Below are 21,182 nucleotides of genomic sequence, written 5' to 3'. Positions count from 1 at the left end.
TCCTCTGCTCACCGTTGGATCTGGCTCCACCTACCATCCACTGCAATGCTCAACATAACCAAACTTCACCTTCCTCTCCTTTGTCCCCTTGTGTTATCAACTGAAAGCAGTCTCAGATCTCTGGCCTCTTTCTTACAGAGGCGTATGCCTCTGTCTGGACTGTACCACTTCAAACTGCAGGTGAGGTCTCCCATGAATGAATGATCCTCCATACAAAGAAAGTTCTCCGTGCACACAGAAAATGAGCACATCCAAGAGGAGCTTAGGGCTCCTTCACACCTGGGTTTTATCCTGCGATTGAGATTGCTCTTTCATGGAAGTTTGTGGGCTCTTTACATGACACCGTGACCCTGCCGTGACCCTCCTGCACTAAATGCCCTTTCTCCTGTTTTTAAATAGATCACAGATAATAAGTTGTGTTCTGCTTCAGTTTCCTCCGTCAAAGAGTTAAAGCGGGAAGAAGAGGAGCGAGTTCAATGAAAGATAATGGAAGACTCAGATACAGGGAGAAGGTGAGGGGAAGGAAGCCCATGTAAAGGAAGTCAGTGGTGATCCTGCATTTTAAATGCAGGATTTTAGGCTGGTGTAGAAATGCCCTTAGGGTGGGATCCCCCCCCCCCCCCGAGTGTCTGTTTGCAGTTAGAAGTAGTACTACTTCCCACATGAAGGTTTACCACCTGAGTAACTGCTTGGCCTATGTTACCATTGGTACTTTCAAGCCTTTTGCGACTGATTTTAAATACACTTTATCCCCTGCCAATCTTTGATGCCAACTGTAGCGCCTATCGTTTCATATTCTTCTGTCTGATCACAAGTAAGGTTTCTCCCATGGTAGCCCCCACGCCCTTCTAGCAAGCGCAGGGGAGGACATACCCACCCACAACAGCCCAGAGATTCTTACCAGTGGATGGATGATCACTACTTGACTTTGGGACAATCACTCCCTTTCAGCCTGTCCTACCTCGCAGGGTTGTTGTGAGGATAAAACATGGAGGGGGAGAGAGAGAGATGTACGCCACCCTGAACTCCTCTGAGGAAGGGCAGGATTCAAAAATATGACAAATACGTATCAATACCAAACTGGATTTTGATTGCAATGCAATCCTATGTTCCCTTACCTGGCAGTAAGTCCTACTGAGCCTTGTGGGGCATTCTTCAGAGTAGCCATCTATGGGTGTGCTGCCACCAGAAGGGTCTCTGGGGAACATCTTGTCCCAAAAGGACAAGAGAAGAACTACGTGGTGGTGAGATCCCACCATCTTGCTCAAACAGATCGGGCTTGAACTCCAAAAAAGAGAAACTGCAGAAGAAAAGGAAGAAAAGAGGGACAGGCCAGCCCAGAAGGGGAATAGGCACAGTGCGAATGTGAGTTCAGTTGACATATTCCCATCCATCTTGGCAACTGAGGACTCAATCCTATGCGTGTTTGGACAGAAAAAGTCCTACAACTCCCAGCATTCCCCAGCCAGCATCACCACCATGCTTTTCTGCCCCCCACTTATCTCCCAAGCCCTTTCCTTGTATCTCCTATCTTCTTAGGTTTCCTTCACACCGGGCTTTTATCCTGCGATTGAGATGGCTCCTTCATGGAAGTTTGCAGGCTCTTTACATGATGCCATGACCCTGCCGTGACCCTTCTGCACTAAATGCCCTTTGTTCCGTTTTTAAATAGATCGCAGATAATGGGCATTTCTTGTTGTTGTTCAGTCGTGTCCAACTCTTCGTGACCCCACGGACCATGGCACGCCAGGCCTTCCTGTCCTCCGCTCTCTCCTGGAGTGTGCTCAAGTTCATATTCATTGCATCGGTGATGCTATCCAGCTATCTCATCCCCTGCCATTCCCTTCTCCTTTTGCCCTCAATCTTTCCCAGCATCAGGGTCTTTTCTACACCACCCTAAAATCCTGCATTTAAAACAGGACTTTCTGCTTCTGTTTTAAATGCAGGATCACAACTGCGCTTTATATGCGCTTCCCTTCCCCCCTCCCTTTATATGCGCTTCCCTTCCCCCCTCCCTTTATATGCGCTTCCCTTCCCCCCTCCCTTTATATGCGCTTCCCTTCCCCCCTCCTGTTCCCCCCTGCCCTTCCCCATATCTGAGTTGTCTGTTATCTTTCATTGGTCTCGCTCCCCTTCTTGCTGCTTTTACTCTTTTCACAGAGGAAACTGAAGCGGAACACAAGGGGGTGGTAATTTGATAGCTCGCAATCAAATAGATCTGCGATCTATTTAAAAATGGGACAAAGAGCATTTAGTGCAGGAGATGCCTCGGATGATCACAGCGTCGTGTAAAGAGCCCGCAAACTTCTGTGAAGGAGCAATCTTAATCACAGGATAAAAGCCTGGTGTGAAGGAGTCCAAGAGCTATCAAATTACCCTGTTGTGTTCCACTTGAGTTTCCTCTGTCAAAAGAGTTAAAGTGGCAGGAAGAGGTGTGAGATCAATGACAGATAATGGAATACTCAGATAAGGGGGTGAGGGAGGAGGGGGAAAGGGGAAGGGAAAAAGAAAGCACATGTAAAGGGAGTTAGTTGTGATCCTGCATTTAAAATGGAAACAGAAAGCCCTGTTTTAAATGCAGGGTTCTAGGCTGGTGTAGAAATGCTGTTAGACTGTGAGGGGCAGGGACTGTCTGACTGCTGATTCTTGCAAGCCCCTCTGGGAGTCTTTTGACTAAAGAGCAGGACAGAAATGCTTTCAATAAATGCATGCAAGGCAGTCATACGAGCCCACAAATAGTACCGGGGAGGCTAAGACTGCAATGCTGGGTCTACACCAGCCTTCCCCAAGCTGGTGTCCTGCCTGGGAGCAAGTATAGCATGGGGGAGGGGGGAACTGTGGGCCCGCTGGCCTAATCTTGCCTGTGGAGAATTCCCATCTGGCCCACAGAGCTAACTTGGAGGAATCTGCACTGGAGGAATCTCCGTTGTTATCTCCAACTGGAGATAACGGCAGGAATGTGAGCGGCGGCCATTGCTGGGAGAAGTGACTGCTCTTCCCGGCACCAGCTGAGTCCATTTGCTTGGTGCATGTGCTCCATGGAGGCTGGCAGTTCCTATTTCAGTGGGGTGGTGAATCCGCTCTGGGTTTCAGTCAGAACCACTCAGAACTCTGAAGGAGCTATCCAAGGTGCTGGACCTTATCCCCAAACTGGGGGATTCACTGCCCCACTGACATCGGAGCCACCGGCCTCCACTGCATGCACCCCATCATGGGAACGGTGTGCACCATGCAGCGCTGGGGACTTGGCAGGCACTGGGAGGAGCGGCTGCTCCTCCCAGCATGGGCCAAGTCCGTCCCACTTGTGCATGCCGTGAGGCCAGGGACGTGGCCAGTGCGGGAAGAAGTGGCTGTTCTTCCCAGCACCAGCAGAGTCCCTTTCTCTGTCCCTCTCTCAGCATGGAGAAAGGCAAAATGGGTGGGGAAATGTCATTGGGCCATGCCCACTGGCATCATCCACCTGCGGAGGTCCTGGGGTGGGCAATTGGCTGCCCACCTAAAACCGGTTCCCCACCTGTTATGTATAGGATTGCGGTGTCAATGCTGAAGCACTCTATGCCATTCATGTTACCGGAGAAATCGCACTCAGTCTTAATGATGTACAGCAGGGATGGGCAACTTGTGGCCCTCTAGATGTTTTGGCCTAGAACTCCCATCATCCCTCACCATTGGCAATGCAGACTAGGATTGATGGGATCTGTAGGCTAATACACCTGGAGGGCCACAAGTCCCCCCCCCCCCGATGAGGCTAAACCTGGGCATACAAGAGAAAGGTGTAGCCATGTTAATTCCACAGGGATTGTGTGTACTATTTTCACCCCAGGGTATTTTCACATGAGCGCAGATACTACTATAAGAAAATATCCAAGACATAGTTACATGTCAATGGTATCAACTTGGCTAAAATCTTGCTACTCTCCCTTTTATCTCTGCTTGTGTACATTGTTTTACAGGTTATTGTTATTTCTAACTCATAATTAAGATGTGATTGTTTCCAGTATGCTTGTTTCTGTTATACGGTGAGAAAGGAACTGCTAAATTGCTCCAAGCCTATATGCATACCAAGGCCCAGTGATCTACTGTGGGAGGAAGAGGTTTTTAGGAAAAGGAGGTTAGCTGATGGGTTGCTGTGCTTGCTGTGTGTGCCTTTAGCCACTAGATGGAGCGGTGTTTGTGCTTTTCAAGGCTCTGGTCTGGAAATGGGAAGATCCGGCGCCCAGGGACCAGTGCTTAATATCTAAAAAGAAAGGTCCTCGTGCTCATGCCTACTTGAAGCCACGGCCCTTGGCCTGGAAAGTCTCTCCCCGCTACCCCGCCACCTAAGTTTTGCGGAGGCTGACTCTGAATTATTTGCTGCTGTACTGTCACTTCCCATTTTCCAGAGCTATGCATAACGCATATGCTTGGCAGTGCGTTTTGGTAGGTGCTTCACCACCACCAGCACACTCCCCACCCCCAAGGAGGCTGGTTGGGGGCACAGGGGGAGGGCCTCCAGCAGCAACAAGACTAATAGAAACCCCATATTAGAAAAATGTTGCAACCCTGCCAGATCTCCCAGACATGAAGAAGCATGCATATAGGTAAGGGACATGGTCTCATTAAAGTACACACTGACGAGTCAGTGTGATCAGGAGTTACCACTTTTTTTCTGGCAAAGATCTTGTACCACTGCACAACAAGCCAAAACATCTCCATGATTTCAAAACGTCCCCAGCTGAGTTTCTGCCTGCTACACAGCTCCTAAAGACACAGCAGCCTGTGAGGGGGAAAAAGGTGGCAACCTTACTTGGTCCAGTAATGGCATCTTGGATCTGCAAAACATGGCACTGGGTTCATTCCCCAGTTCAGCCACAGCTTTACCCAACACAGCCTATAAGAGGTGCAGAGCCTCAGGCTGAGGGGCCAAATCCAGCCCTCCTGGGATCCCCATCCAGCCCTTGGGGATTTCCCAGACAGCCACATCTCCTTCCTTTGGCTCCACCTCCTTTCCCCCAACCACCAATCATTTGGTGGTCTGCTGGCTTTTGTGCAGTTTTATCCCCTGATTCTAAAAGGTTGAAATGCCTTCATTTCTGGCAGTAGGAGCTGTATGATATTTTGGCTCCACCCAATATACCTTCTGCCCCACCCATCACTGGAATGCAGCCCCTGAAAGCTTCTTTGAAATGGAATTCGGCTGAAAGAGGTTCTGCACCCATGCTATAAGACATCCTTATAGCTCAACCTCAGATCTCCTTCTCTAATACAAGACCAAAAGCAACTGAGCAGCCTGGCAGTGAATCAATTGGAGGAGGTCAATTTTAGGCTTGGCTTTAGGAAGTAAAGCAGAGTTACACCGGTCTGCAGATTTTGTTATTAGGCTGCATTTATTTCATTGGGACAAGGTTCTATGCCAACCTTCCCCAAGCTGGCGCCTTCCTATATGTGTTGGACTCCAACTCCCATCAGCCCCAGCCAGCATGGCCAGTGGTCAGGGATGATGGGAGTTGCAGACCAGAACATTTGGTGGGTGCCAGGTTGGGAAATGCTGTTCTATGCTTATTCTCCTGACTTATTCACCAGGTTGGGTGAGCAAAGGGGTGGCAAAGATCATTATTAGGGGAGTATTTAATCCATACTACATGATACTTTAATATACTGTGAAAGATAGTTGTGGAAGTAAATAGGATGATGGGAAATATTTTCCGGGAAAGCCTGCTACCCCTTGGAGTAATCTCTGGTGAATTTGGCTATAAATCCAAATAAATAACATTACTTCTCCTGGTACTAGATCTAAAGTCTAATAGAGATTAAATTCCAGTACCTAGTCCTGTAGGAAGAGTGGCATTAACTAATCACTCCCTTCTCTTCAGTATTCCTTCAGGGCTTCAAAGGTACTCAACAGAAGGAAGAGTCAGCAGAGGGGTTGCTAACAGAATTCAACAAGGGAGACATGCAACAAAATATTATAGTGTGGACTGCTCTTTTTCAGGGTTCCAGCTAGCCACGCCCTTGTGCAGAATATCTACTCCATACCACCTAGGGTTGGCGGAGAATTTCTCCACGAATCTTCGGGAGGCCGAGTGCCGACGCATTTGCCCCCCCCGAAAGTGTTGGGGAAATTCTCCGCTGGCCCCCCGCCCCCGAGGCCCCCCCCGAGGCCGCCCCCGAGGCCCCCCTCGGGATGGGACTTACCTTTGGTGAATGTCCCTCTCGGCGGCGGGTCCCGGCGGCGGTTCGGCGGCGGTTCGTCGGGGGCGGGGGCAGCGGCCGGTCTCCTGACCGGCTGCCGCCGCCGCCATTGCAAAAAAAAAAAGTAAAGTAAAAAACAACAACACACACCCGTGATAGGCTACGTAACGATTTACGTAGCCTATCACGGCTAGATTTCCAAAGTCAGCTGTGATAGGCTACGTAAATCGTCACGTAGCCTATCACGGGTGACTTTGAAAAAAAAAAAGCACGTACGCAAATGGCGGCGCCCATGGGGACCGCCATTTGCGTTCCTTATTTTGGCACGACTAGTCTACGTAAAGATTTACGTAGACTACAGCGAAAATAAGGGAAGGCTATTTGCATTGCCCTTATTTTCGCCGTAGTCTACGTAAATCTTTACGTAGACTAGACATGCCAAAATAAGGAACGCAAATGGCGGTCCCCATGGGAGCCGCCATTTCCGTATGCGCTTTTTTTTTTTCCCAAAGTCACCCGTGATAGGCTACATGACGATTTACATAGCCTATCACGGCTGACTTTGGAAATCTAGCCGTGATAGGCTATGTAAATCGTTACGTAGCCTATCATGGGTGTGTGCGTGTGTTTTTTTTTTTTACTTTTTTTTTCTTGGCCAGGTAGACGGGGCGCTCCTCCCCGGCCTGAATTTCGCCGGCGAGGGATGGGGCGCCTCCCCCCCGGCCTGAATTTCGGCCGGGCGAGGCGGGGCGCCTCCCCCCCCTCGCCTGAACTTCCGGGGGAGAACCACAGCGCCTCTCCCCCACCGCAAAGCAAGCTGCGGGACGAGGTAAGTCCCTTTCGTCCATCCCTAATACCACCTCCCTCAGTTTTTCATTCCTGCCTGTCAGCGCTCCTTGCCCACTGAGCATGCTCAATCCTCATTGGGCTGTTGGGCGGGAGGGGTTTCCCTCCCCGCTACTTCTTTTATTCCTGCAAACTTTGGAGTTCTCTAATCCTGCTCATACCTCCCTGTGTGTGTGGATGGCGCTGTTCTGTCTATATAAGGATCCACGCTCAGAGACTAAGGGTGCAATTCTGGGGATTGCAATGGCTGGGGAATGCTGGGAGCTGTAGGACTTTCTTCTGTCTAAAAATGCATAGGATTGTGCTCTAAGTTCATTATTAGTGTGCCTAAAAGCTGCATGACAGGCAGAGAATGCAACAGGTGCAGCTTTCCACCACAATGTACCTCCATAGTGGGAAAAGCTGCATCAGTTGAATTAGTCATGCTACTATTTATTTATTTATTGCATTTATACCCCGCCTTTTTTCCTCTTGCAAGGAACTCAAGGCGGCTTACATTATCCTTCTCCTCTCCATTTTATCCTCAGAACAACAACCCTGTGAGGTGGGATGGACTGAGAATGTGTGACTGGCCCAAAGTCATCCATTGAGCTTCCATGGCCGAGGGGGGACTAGAATCCGGATCTCCCAGCTCCTAGTCCAACACTCTTGCCACTACACCACACTGGCTCTCAAACTACTTAATGTTTCTATATAATAGTGTTTCCCTACAGTACATCATCCCTGTAAAGCAGGCCAATATTGCTGATTGGAGAGGGGGCTGACAGTTAATGGTTTGCCTAAGGCCACCTGGTCCTGAGGTGGTATTTGAACTGGGGACTCCCAGCTCATGACTCTTCCTCTTTATTATGGTAATCATTATTTCTTAAATACCATTTTTATTTAAAGGGCACTGTACAAATGAAGATATACCAGATCTTTTCACCACTTGTTAAAGGCCCAAAGAGGCTTTCCCTAATCCTTCCAGCTGGGATGGACTGCAGCTTCCATCCTTCCCAGGCTAGAAATGATGAGAGTTGTAGTCCAACCCAGCTGAAGGACACCAGGTTAGGGAAGGTTGATTGCAGTGCAATTGATTTCAATGGCTCTACTTTAAGCACACCTGAGTCTGGATCCAACCCTTAGGCAAGTTTACTCATGAAGTTCAGTGGGGCTCCCTCCCTCCGAAGTGTGGACACAATTTCAATCTTACAGCATTTTTAAAAGGGGTTAATAAAATTGCAATTTTATTCTGGAGCTTGAAAAGTTACACTTAGAAGTGGAGGGAGTGGGGTGGAGGAATACTTTACCTTAATACTCCAGAGGAACCCTGGGATATATTATGGGGTGGGGGTGGATACATCTCCAGGTCAGGAATAGATTCTTTGGTGTGCGCGTTTTTTTTGTTTTTGTTTTAGCTTTTTGAAGGAAAAGATCAGGATCATGTCAAAGTGACAAGGGGGGTGGGTAGGGGAAGTGGCAATCCTGTCTATGGGGAAAAAAGCCAGCCACTGTTCAGAGGGAGGAGAAGGAGAAAGACACAAAGAAATGATCAGACAAACCTTGTGCAATCTAGATAGTCTGGGTTGAGCAATTTCTAAAACGAGAGGTGCCAACCTAGGCACACACGCTGCCTGGAGGCCCGGAAACCCGTGACTCCTATTCCTAGCCAGTTCAGCTGCGGAAAGATACTCTGTAGGAGCTCAGAAACATCCACTTTACTGTGTGTGTGTATAGAGAGAGCGCGCGAGTGCGCGAGGTGTAAAGCGGCACAACAGCAAAACAAGGAGGGTCTGGATCCACTGTGGATGTAGTCAGCCTTAAGGTAAAATATAGAAGAAAGATAGAAAGAACAACAACAGAGTATTTAAATATATATATTTAAGATAAACGTTTCGGCTTCCACCCTCATCAGTAGCTGTGCTGTTAAATAGAAGTTTACTCAGTTGTTAGTCTTTCTATCGTATACACACACACACACACCTCTCAGTGCCATTTCCAGTCCTAGAAACGTTTGAAAATCTGGCATTGATAATAGGTTCCGAGGACTGAGCCCGAAAGAAGCCCTGGGGGAGCCGAGTTAGAGGAAACTCCTAATCTAATCTAATCTAATCTAACCTAACCTAACGTTATCTAATCTAATCTAATCTAATCATTTACTTACATTTATATCCGCCTTCCCTCCGAGGAGCCCAAGGCGGTGTACGTGATCCCCCTCCTCTCCGTTTCATCCTCACAACAACCCTGTGAGGTAGGTTAGGCTGAGAGGCGGTGCTTGGCCCAAAGGTAGAGCCCCGGGGGCTAGAACCCGGATCTGCTGAGTCCCGGCGCAGCGGCCTAAGCGCTACGCCGCGACCAGAGCCACCCGTTGGCGAGCCGGAGCAAAGAGGGGCGGGATTGGTGGGGCGCGAAACAGTGTTCCCGGGCAGGACGGCCGGCTTGCGCGGGTGGCGTCCCGGGAAGCGGGCTGCGACTGTGTTCCCGGGGGTTGCCGCGTGGAGACCGAAAGCGAGAGAAAGAGGAAGCAACGGGCGGGAGGGAAGGAAAGGGAGCGTTTGACTCGAAAGAGAAGCCTCCCGAAGGCTGATTCAGTCAGGGCCCCTTGCCGGATAAGGGCGCCCCTGTTGCGCAAGCGCCTTCGCGCGTCCCCTTCCTTCCTTCCTTCCTTCCGTCCGAGGCCCCCCGGCCGGCGATCAAAAGGGCCGCTCCCACAGCCCAAGGGAGCCGGGCTCTCCCGCGGGGGGCGGGCTGCCTGCGGATCCGCCCCCGGGGTGGCCGGGCAGCACAGCCGAGCGACGCGGCGCGCGGGCCTGGCCCTGGCTAGGGCGCATCGCTCGGAAGGTTCGCGGCCGGGGCCCCTGCCGGCAAAGGCGCTCGGGCTTCAGCCGCCCGCCTCGAGTCTGCGCGGTTACGAAAGGATTCACTTCTCGCCTGCAGCCGCCTTCGGCGTTTATTCTCAGCGTAGCAGAAAGCAGGACGGGCTGGCAAGGAAGCGAGGGCCGCCCCGCCTTGCCGTCTGAAGAGGGAGAGGACCAGAAGAGCATCCTGTCCAGAGCCTGGAACGGCCTATCTGCGCCACTCCGGGAAACGTGGGAGACTGGGGCGGGGCGGGGGTCCCAGAGCCGCCTCCCCTACCTCCTGGGGGCTCCCCAACCCTCGCGAACTTGTCGGCAGCTACGATTTCCCAGCGAGGAGCACGAAGGCTAGGAGGGAGCGTGGACAGGATTGGACCCATGCTCTCTCGTACTTCGAAGTGGACCCGTTGACACCAGTGGGGCTTAAGTTAGGAAGCCCCACTGATTTCAGCGGCTCGACGTTGGAATGGGATTTCAATGGGTCGACTTTAAGTATGAATAAGTCTAGATCCCAGGCACCGTGGAGACGATATGCCCGGAGACCTCCGGTCTCACAGCAAGCCAGGGAGGTTTCTGCTTCCCTCTGGCTTGCCACGGATGCAGCTAGGGATATCAGCGCTTCTCGAGGAAATCCTGACTGGCAGCGGAGGTGGGGGGGGGGGGCTGTGAATCCGCCCTGGGTTTCAGTCAGAACCAATCAGAACTCTAAAGGGGCTATCCAAGGTGCTGCACACATTCTGGAGATAGGCTTCAGCAACTTGGATAGCTCCTGTAGAGTTCTGACTGGTTCTGACTGAAACCCAGAGCGGATTCACAGCCCCACATATATCATCGCCTCCAGCTTCCACTAACTTGCAGTGCAATCCTAAGCATGTTTACTCAGAAGTAAATTCCACTGTGCTCAATAGGGCGTACACGGAGGTAAGTATGCATAGGATTGTGGCCAGGCTGTGAAATCCTACCCAGCTCTACTCAAAAGTAAACCCCATTGATTTCAATGAGGCTTTCTTCTAGATAAGTGGGCATAGGATTGCATCCTTAATGAATCTGTGGGTGAGATCATGGGCTTTGAGTTCTTGGCTCTGAACACATTTTCTAAGTTCTTGTTTTGCGCTTGTGGCGTGCTGTGGTAGTTCGGATTGAATATATTTATTTTATTCATCTGTGCGTGTTAGGGGAGGGTACCATCTTTCAGACTTCCACGCCCTGCCCCTTTGCGATTCGCTTTCAGTCCACCTTCCTTCGTCACTTCTATTTGTTTCCTTAGCGTCGAAATTTAGATTTGTAAGCTCCTCGGGGCAAGGAACTGTCCTTCCGCCCCCGCCCCCAAGAAACCCCCCCGTTACATTACTCTTTAAATCTCCAAGTTCAGTGATGGTGCTCTGCAAGTAAAGAGTGTCATTCGAATCGGCAGTAAAAGCTGCGATAGAAAAACGTCTCTTTCTCTCTCACACAAGAATAATCAATACACATACATCTGTGCCGGCTGCACTTGTACCCACCCACTGCATAGCCGCTGTTCGAGCAGAACCGGCAGGAAACTGTTTAGACTCCAGCCCGCTTCTGCCTCTTGTCAGCGACACTTCGCAGCAAGCCGGTGTGTGCGTGCGCGCTTTTTAAACTTTTTTCCCTCTGTCGTTATTGTAAACAAATAAGCCACATCCAAGCCCTTGATCACGATTTAAATATAACTTGTTTATCAATGTCATCCTAGGCGGATTAATTAGATACATTTATTCGCAATTTGGTGTCTGGCACCCCCATTTTAGGAATGCCTTATCACAAGGTGTTAATTGGGGCCAGCCAAGCACTTACGCTTCCATTAAACAGTGTGAGGACTTTTCGCAGGTTTTTTTCCCCCCCTCTCCCCTTCCTTCCCCTGAGCGCGCGCGCGCGCGCGTGTGTGTATGTGTGTGTGTGTATAGATAGATAGATAGATAGATAGATATAGATATATAGATATAGATATAGATGCAGTGCCAGGCAAAAATATACAGGTTGCGTGGAAACCCTGTTGCGGAAGGGGAATGGAGTTGCTACTAAGACAGTGGTGTTTGGCAACCAGGAAAGGGGCTTTGGAGGAAACCGGGGTGGGGGGTGGGGGACAGAAAAACTACTGTTGGTGGGGCTGATTTTGTCGGAAAGGCAGTGCCATCCTCGGGAATGTGTTAACAAATATTTTGGTGTTGCCGAGTTGTGTCAGTCCCGGGAAACAGTCACACAATATTGCCACCCGACAGAGGAGTTGGCAAGCCTGCGGAAGACACAGAACTCTTTGGCGACAGAGGGTGGAACTTGAAACCTTGGAAAGCCCTCCGAAATCGGTTCGGCAATACTCGGCTTATTTCGTGCGTTTGTGGCTTGAAAGAAACAAACGAGTTCCAAATCCTAATCCAGTTTTTCCCTTTTTCTCCGACCGTGTAAAAGCACTTGAGCGATTTAATTCGTTCGTCCACCTGCACGCGTGCAAATGAAATTACACATATACACCCACCGATCTGACTCAGCTTTATTCAGACGCCCTGCTGGTTTCAACGGCACTTACTTCTAGGTAAGTAAGGAGTTCAGACTTCGGCTTTTGTTTGTTCCTGTGGCCAGCGCCCAGCCTTGGATGTTTACTCTAAAAATAAGCCCAGGTGAAAGACACGGAAGAAACTACATCTACAACCAGACGCTCCAGGACAAAAAAGTAAAAATAAAACAAATATCTAGGACATTTCGTGATCCACACACCCCGCGGCAAAATCCTTGGACTGAAGTCGATTTATAGCCCGATCTACAACAGCGTGTAAACCAAAGCCGTGCATTTCGATCTGCAAACTAAACAAAACAAACAGCAAAACCTCTCCAAGTATATCGGGACTAGCTCGGCTTCTTTAAGCCAAACACTTCTCTTTAACCGGGTCTCTGAAAGTCGCGTCTAAATGGATCAAAGTCCTCTATCGCAATTGGGTTGTGGATCTGGGAGACCTATTTATTTTGAAGTCTCTCATCCTTTTCAAAGTGGCTTTAAAACACGCAGCCAACCCATCCCAGGAACTGGGGAAAGAAAAGGACCCCGACTCCAGTTATACGCGAGCCTGTTTAAACTCGGAGCAAACTGGTTTCAGTGCAGGTCGCCGAGTGGGGCAAAGCATCCGAAGCCCGTGGAATGGGCGGAGGTGGACTCCCCCCAGTGTCTCTCGGGAACAAGGAGAAGACTCGGCGTTCAAGGCCATTGCGGCTTGGTTCCTACTAGAACAAAGCGCGAGGAAAAAATCTTGGTGGCAAGACAGGAGGGGCCTCCCCCAATTGCTTCAGAATAATCGTGCAGGAAGACCCCCGGTTTTGCCTGCGCTGGGGCAGCGCCGAGTATCCTGTTTGGGAATGTATTTTTGGAGCGACCCAACGGGGGGGGGGGGTTGAGAAGGAATCTTTACAGGGTCTCTGTCCGAGCTGAGCTTGCTTCAAGTTAATGCAGGTCGACTAGAAAGCAAGCCCCACCGCGCTTCGCTTTAAGTCAATGGGTCAGAGGATCACAGCCCTCTAAAGACGGGCTTTTTCAGGCTAACTCATCTGTGCCTCATGGAGGCTGTGGGGGGGTGATAATTAAGGGAGGGATCGCCAGGTCCCACTGAACATGTACGGGGTTGGGGGCTGTCTTCAGAGGCCGCATGCACATGCAGATCAACAGGATTTAGACCACATTTCTCCTCCCAAGTTTGCCCGCTCCCCCCACTTGAGCCTAGGCTACCGTTTCCCTTTCAGTGATGGTAGGAGGAGGCAGGCAGCGTTAGCAATTAAGCTCTTTGCAAGAATCTGAATCGGGCCCAACCGTTGGACTCCGGCATTTCAAAGGCATCCCAAAGAGCTTGAGGATGTAGAAGCAGAGGCCCAGCTGACTGTATTCGGTCTGTAGCACTGCAGCTAAGGAAAGGAGCCAGCGACCCAAGGCCTTGGAATGTGGTCCCTTCTCCATTAGGGCATATGCGGATATACCAACAATACTAGCCCCTACTGCACTGCTACAGATCTGCCACCACCCCGTCCTTTGTATTGAAGTTATTCATTTGTTGGCTTAAGATGGATCCTGCTATGTTTGCGAAGCAAATTCGGGCTTTCACACAAGGTTAAGAACCTTCTTGGAACATTGTTAAGAACGGGCACTAGAATGTCTTCTGTCAATTGCCTTTTATAGTTTTCTTATGACAGAAATAGTAAGCAGCAGCTCCTATCACTGCAACACATTTATTAAAAATTATGTACAGACAAAAGTCCCACGCCAAAATAAAACTAATGCTTTGCTTTAAAGTCTTTTGCCACCTCAACATCATCTGATAAAGAGTATTTACAGACTGAGCAACAGGAGTTACAACACACTTTCCATTTAGAACAGCTGAAAAATACATTCACCACCTACCGCTAAATAGATATTTTGATGTACTCCCAGCTTCAGTGTCCACTGTCAGATTAGAAGTTGTTTAAATGAAGAACTCCCAACACACACCAGCTTCAGACACCCAACTGCACTGCCATGACTAGAACTATACCGAATGTTTTGTCATAGTCTACAATATACCAAGACACACAGCTGTACATGTAATACTGTTTTGTTTTGCTACCTTCATAGGATTCCTTCACTGCCCTAACTTTCTGCCAAGACATTTAAAGTCTCCTAAGACAGGACAAAGCAAGGTTTAATCATTAAAGCAAGAGGTTGGTTTTTGGTTCTTGCATACTTCATGAGAAATTCCTCTATAGGAAAACCCTCCATTTTGAATATGTCCACTATTTAGCAGTGGTAACAGATCCAATAGGGTAGTTATTTGTTCAAGAAGCACCTGCTCTTCCCTCACTCAGGGAACTTTAAAACTGTTTGGTAGTGCACAGCACTTACCCATTGGCCAAACTATACATCCTTATTTCCCACCCCATCTTTCCTGTCCATTCTGAAGGAACACCTCACTTACATATCATGATGCTGCTTAGACACTCTCCCTCAAGTCTCCTTGGTTCAGGGAGGAAATATTTATTTTTTATTTTTTTAGTGCTACCCTGTTTCTTCCCTTTTTTACCTGCAGAAGTCAGTCAAAAGCTTTGGCACCTTCTATAGAATTGCACAAGGACATTTTCACAATGGCGGAAGATAAAGAGTTCCTTTGGCAACGTTTATGCCAGAGATCTCCACACCACCACTGAAATTATAGACAGTCAAGTTTTAACATGAGACCAGGACTCAACCCATTAAGAACTGGTATAGAAAGCATAGTAACCCATGCCTTTAGAAGTGTCTTTGCCATAGTCCTCAGCATTAATGTCCTCACACTTCATCGTTGGAGAATTTTCATTGCTGGACGTGCTTGGGGAGAGTCGCCTCCTTTTACAAGCACCAGTGTAGACTCCAGAATCATTTGAATCTAGAGACTTTATGGATGGCGGGGTCTCTATCCAGGATGAGCCCATTTCTTCTTTAACTTTTTCCTTAGACAGCAGGTCTTCAGAGAAACCTGGAGGGCTTGTTCTGGAGGTCCAAGGTAAGCCAGTAGACATTTTCCTCTGGTAAGAGCCTCTGCTCCCCCATCCTGCCATGGAGGAGAACGTTGGGTCAGGGTAATATCCCAAGGCATGGGATGTCTGAAGGGGAAGGGACTTGATACCATACGGGAGTAAGGTAGTAGGAGAGTAGTCAGTTTCATAGGAGTTCATGTCCAGTTTGTTGGCCCCAGGCTGCTGGACTGGAGTGACAAACCACCTTTGGGGAGGATTTGTCACCTCTTCATTCTGCTGAGGAGAGAGGAGGCCATTTGTCTGAGGTACAGTCCTTTCCCCATTATAGAATCTAGCTGGTGGCAGGTTGTTGACAAATTGTTCCTGGAAGAAGGGTTGTACGCTGTACCGGGCTCCTGGGACAATCTGGTGGGATCTAGGAGAATCCGTGGGAGATGGAGTTAATCTGTCATTTTCTGAAGCTGTGTACATGCTACAAATATAAGAGAGAAATGCTAAGGTATTGTTCTTTACCATTTAGAAAGCTGGTATTAACATGCAAGGAGGCTGAATTGGTTACTAAGGACAGGGTACTAGAATGTTTATTTATTCTATCTTCAAGATTAAGTCGACCAACTTAACTTCCAATTTTGCAGTAATCTTTACATCTGACATTTAATCTTAAAAAGCAGTGTTAAAAGTTTTAATGCATGTGGGAAGCATTTAACATTTGACCAAATTATCCTTCAAATTCATAGAAGATATTTTGAGAGGTGCAAGTTTAGACCTTGTTTCAGAGTAATGTTGTGTTATTTCCAATTTCTAAGTACATAGCCAACTGGATCTACTGCCAAGTCCAATGCAATCCTACACATGCCTACTCAGAAGTAAGCTTATTGAGTTCAATGGTATTTATTCCCAGGTGTGTCTAAGATTATTGTATTGTTAAGAGGTACTGGAAAAGTTTTTCATCTAATAAATTCATTTTTATCCAGATATTAAACTAGTTTGATTAGAAGCACATTCCAGCGATTTCAATACAACTTGCTTTCTCGCAAAGTATACTGAAGATGGTTGCTAATAGAAGTCTTATTTTTGTATACTTTGTAACCCAAAGTTTTTTGGACATGTACAATTGTACCATATAGAGGTATAAAAATGCTACTTACGAATCATAGTTGTCCCGGAAGCCTTTTGCAAAAGGATTATGGTCAATTTTAAGTTGTGTGATCTGGAAAGTAACACACACATACAAATAGTGTCTATTTAGGTATCTCACACTAAAAAAAGTTAATTCACCTTATACTGGAAAAAAGGAGAAGATGTGGTTCTTTGGAAATTTACGTTTTCCAAAGAAGTACAGGAATACTAACAAATTATATGTATAGATCTGCTGAAACAGATTGGTGGAAACAAGCCATTTACTATTAATGCTAATATTAAAAAAGGTTCTTCTCTGTCTGTTTGCTTCCTTATTTTTATCACTTAAGTTAAGAAAGGTGTAGCTACAACAACACACAAGTATCTTTTATTCTTACATCAGTATTCTGATATGCAGTTACAGCTATGAACTGTGTTTCAGGAAAATTAAACGTCTGTGTCTTAGAGGAGTCATTCATGTCTTCAACGCCATCTTCTGTCACTTCTACAATATGGAGACGAGGCTGATATTTGTGTAGAGACTGCAGAACTATCATCTGGAAGAACAAGAACCCCAATTTAGCCTGTGATAGTCGAACATCCATCTGGCCCAAGATAAGGAACATTTTAAGACTATCAAACTTTGCAAGCCTCTAATAGGGGCCAGTCCCTCTTACATACTTCTGTCCCCATGCCAGTTTATGACCTTTTTAAAGGACAAGATTGAGCAAGTTGTATTGAAAGTTGCTGTACTGCTGGGACAACTCTAGAGAAGTCCACGTTTACCACAGGGCCAGTTCCCAAACCCACTGTATTGATTTACTGGATTTGTATGCCACCTTTCTATCAAGAAAAATTGCATTCAAGGTGGTACTGTAGCCTTCCATCAAGTTGCAGGAGCCCTCAACTCCTGTTCACTGCAATACTTTCTATATACCAACTTGGCAACAGCACAACTTACCTGGGTATTATTATTATTGGCCCCTTTGTTATTAGTTAGTTTCAGTTTTCCAAATGAGATCTCCTGCCTCATCCAGTGGGCTCCAGTGTTGGGAGATTCGGGATGAACATAAACCTTGTTGCCTGTTAGAAATGGGGGGGGGAGAGAATGTTTTTTCTTTCATCCACTCCAGCATACTGGAGTGATTTAGGCATAGCCTCCAAATTAGATATAGCATCAAGAGGGAAGCATACTGGGAGTTAAGACTGGGACAACGGCAATTCTCACTGCACTCTTGCACATCTAAGGGTATGCTGGATTAATAAAGGTAAGCTGCCTTTCAAAGGTTGTGAGTCTGCAGGGCCCACAATAAGATCAGCAGTATATGTAAGAGAAAGAGGAAGGTGCTAATCTTCCTTCCATTTCCCAGCCATGGGGCGGAAATAGATCTTACAGACAACTCCCAATTCCCCACCCCCCACTCACTAGTGGGCTCACCACCTTGGTTTTCAGAAGCTGTATTTCTGAAAGGTCATCTAAAAGGACATAATTAGTTCCAAATTGAATGTTACCTACATACAGGGGACACACACTAGATTATTTTGATAATATTCTGCCTGGTCAAGAGGGCAGTACAACATGCGCTCGATTAAGGGAGGGAGCAGGCTGAAGCCAAGAGACAAGAAATGTCTATCCCAAGCCACTCTGGTCCCAGGCCTGCTCCTACCTTGCATATTGTTGTCGGCTTTGCCACATGTCACCCACTTTCCCCCCTGGAAGCGCCAGTGGTTGGGATCGGCCAGCACCACCTCCACGAAGACATTGTAGTGGGCTGTGGGATTGAGCCCCGTGATGTTGAAACTCAGGAAAGGGAACATCCGCCTGGATTTGGAAAGAGAGGCTTTAGAGAAAGGGAAGGTGCCTGCAGCTTTGCATCAGGAGCCCTCCTGCCGAGGCCCTTTGGCAGCATGCTCCGGCCTTGGCCAGGACCTGGGCTGAGAATGGGAGGCAGATGGCGGCACCCCTCGCAGGTTTTATACTTAGTTGCCATGAGAGGCTTTGGCTCCAGCTCTCTCTCTCTCTCTCCTGTGAGTGGCTGGCTTGAAAGATGAGCCCCTAGAAAAGAAGGCAGGTGCCCCCAAGCCCATGACTCAGGCGAAGTCTTGCCTGCAAGGATGTGGGATCTTCCGAAGCCCATGGTGGCTGCCCCTCCACCCATCTCCTAGTTCTGACATATAGAGAAGTAGATCTTGCACCACTAGTCTGAGGACTAGAGCTTTAGCTCCAATGAAACATCATTGCCATTTTTTCCCCCAAGCTTGCATCCAGTGTTGATCCTACTCAGAATAGACTCATCAGAATGAAGGGGACATAAGCCATGACCAATTTAACTCCCATTCATTTCAAATGGTCTTCTCTAATTAGGACTAACATTGGATACAACCTATTATTTCTCATAATTTCTGGACAGAAGTTAATGGTCCATTTTCTCCACTGGATAATTATTCATGCCAAAGATGCACATTTTCCAAAATTGACAGTGACCTGTTCAGAGCTTATCAGCCACAAAACCAAGTTTACTTAAAGAAGGGGAGAAGCGGGGGAGAGAGTAGTCTCCAAAATCCAAAAACACGTATTTGCCTGGCTTCAATCCTGAAATATCAAGGGCGTTGCCTTCCTTTGCCCGCCAAGATTCAGATTTCAAGTTCAGAAGGAAGGGCCTCCTGCCAATCTCGAACGAATTTATTTCCAGGCAAAGAGTTTGGGAATCGAGATGTTAAAAAATCTTAGCCAAAATCAAATCGGGAAGGAATGGATTAAAAAAAACGTGCGTGTGAGTGAGAGAGAATTCTATACACCCCAATCCTTTGCCTAATCAGAGGTTAAGCTCCAGCGTTTTTAATGGCTACTCCTCCCAGGTATGCTTCGGAGACCGAGCTTCTCAGGGCAGCCCTAGGCATGTTAACTCAGAAGTACATCCCACGATGTTCAATGGGCTTACTCCCAGGTAAGTGTGCAGCGAACTAACTTCAAATTAGATGGGGAAGGGAGCACATACTATTCTGAAGAAACGAGGCAGAGCGGGGCAAGTCTGGTCTAGTAAGGAAAAATTTAAAAAAACAACAGGCACAAAGACTTTTAGAACCAACGCAACGCGACTCACCCCGGATTACTTCTCCTCCACTTTAAATTTAACTGGCCCTTTCCGAGTATTTCATTCTCTACTCCGCTCTTAAAAGCGAAACAGACGGCTCCACAATTCGCCCGCCCGCGCCTCCCTCAAATGGTCTCCTAGAAAATCCGGTTTGTTTCCAGACAGCCAAAAGGCGCCCCTACCCCAAGCCACGGCTGGTGCCAGCGCGCCAGTGCGTCGCCCCATCCACCCGCCCTCCCCCAAGGCAGCCACCGGGAACGCTGCCGGAGGAGGACCGGCGATCTTAGACGGCCGCCCCGTGCAAGCGCGGCTCCAGCGTACCTGCCCTGCTTGGTGATGATCATCTCTGTCTGGTGCCGGTGGAACTTGAGCCAGAGGGGCCGGTTGCAGAGGAAGACCTGGGCCCGGAGGCCGGCCGCCCCGCCGGGCATCGCCAGGGCGCCCAGCCCGCCGCAGGAGCCCGCCGCCGCCGCCGCCGGGTAGGGGCTGTAGAGGCTGCCCGGCGGAGCGCCCTGGCCGTACTGGTAGGCGCCGGCGGCCGCCGCGAAGGGCGTCCTGCCCGCCGCCGTCGAGAAGCCCCCCGGCGGCGCCAGCATGGAGCTGTAGGGGTAGCGCGTCCCGCCGGGCGCCTGGTACATGGAGCCGGGCTGGCCGCCGGCCGCCGCCCCCGCATACGGGAAGAGGGCGCACGGGCCGCCCAGCTCGGCCCCCGCCTGCGGCCCCGGCGACTGCAGGTAGTAGCGCTCGGGGCTCAGGCCGTCCAGCGAGTACCGCGCAGGCGCGGGGGCCGGCGGCAGCGCCTCTTCCTCCGCCGGGCACGGCGAGCTCTTGCGCCCGCCGTCCGCCGCCTTGGCGGGCACCTGGCCGGCGGCGGCAAAGGGCGACGTCTCGCCCGCCGCCTCGCCCTCGCCCAGCAAGCTCGCCGCCGCCGGCCCGCCCGAGGCGCCGCCAAACTTCTTCGGCCCCTTTTCCAAGTCGAGGCGCGGCGGCGACGACCCAGAGCCCAGGTGGCGCGTGGGGCCGCCGCCGCCCGCGCGCCCGCCCGCGCTGTCCAGCGAGTAAAAAGGGGCGCCAGGCAGGCTGGCCGCGCCGCCCAGCAGCTGCTCCCCCAACTGCATCCTGTCAGGAGACACCCCCCGAAAGTCCCTCAACTCTACGGCGAGGCGCAGAAGGCGCGCCCCTCACCGCGCCTCAGCCTGCAACGAGGCCCTCGCTTGCCAGCCCCCCTCCGCGACACCATAAAACAGGCCTCGAACCGCCTTCCGTGGCGTCCTCGTTGAAACCCGCCCCTCAGACCCCGTCCCTTTAAAACCATGCAAGTGACTGCAAGATGGACCAACCTTGGGAGTGTTTATATAGGCGCGCGCGCGCACGCACTCTTGTCCTGTGGGCGGGGAGGGGCTTGGAGGCGGCTCCCTTCCGAGGCGAACCTCTCCTTTCCTCGCCGACCTATTGGCTGATCTTGGAGACACTAATTTAATTAGACGGTTACTAATTGGGACAAGTCACCTGTGGCTCCTGGGGTGTGCGTGCATTTCAAAAGCCCCCCCGCCGCCCCCCGCTCTTTTCGAACGGTTCCCGATGCGCCGGGGAAACTTGGCTGCGCGTAGGTCGGATCTCAGTTTTCTGA

The 21,182-nt window shown here is 49.6% G+C and overlaps 1 protein-coding gene across 2 annotated transcripts; it reads right to left on the bottom strand.

The window, feature by feature from the left end:
• Positions 1–14,014: 14,014 nt before the first annotated feature.
• Positions 14,015–20,670, bottom strand: EOMES (eomesodermin). Of its 2 annotated transcripts, none has more exons than XM_084860426.1 (6): positions 19,874–20,670; positions 18,125–18,279; positions 17,419–17,540; positions 16,856–17,014; positions 16,487–16,548; positions 14,015–15,810 (listed from the first exon to the last, which is right to left on the bottom strand). In XM_084860426.1, the coding sequence occupies exons 1-6, from the start codon at positions 20,668–20,670 to the stop codon at positions 15,075–15,077; spliced, it is 2,031 nt and encodes a 676-aa protein (XP_084716552.1). In that variant the 3' UTR covers positions 14,015–15,074. The 2 variants fall into 2 exon arrangements, with proteins under 2 accessions (XP_084716552.1, XP_084716553.1); XM_084860427.1 differs by having other exon boundaries at positions 14,015–15,753.
• Positions 20,671–21,182: the final 512 nt, after the last annotated feature.

Source organism: Heloderma suspectum, chromosome 5, assembly GCF_057233095.1.
Source record: "Heloderma suspectum isolate Gila_16-S chromosome 5, 16-S_ref, whole genome shotgun sequence".
NCBI lineage: Eukaryota > Metazoa > Chordata > Lepidosauria > Squamata > Helodermatidae > Heloderma > Heloderma suspectum.
Note: the sequence above shows the minus strand (reverse complement) of the source record. Positions and strands in the feature narration are given on the sequence as shown.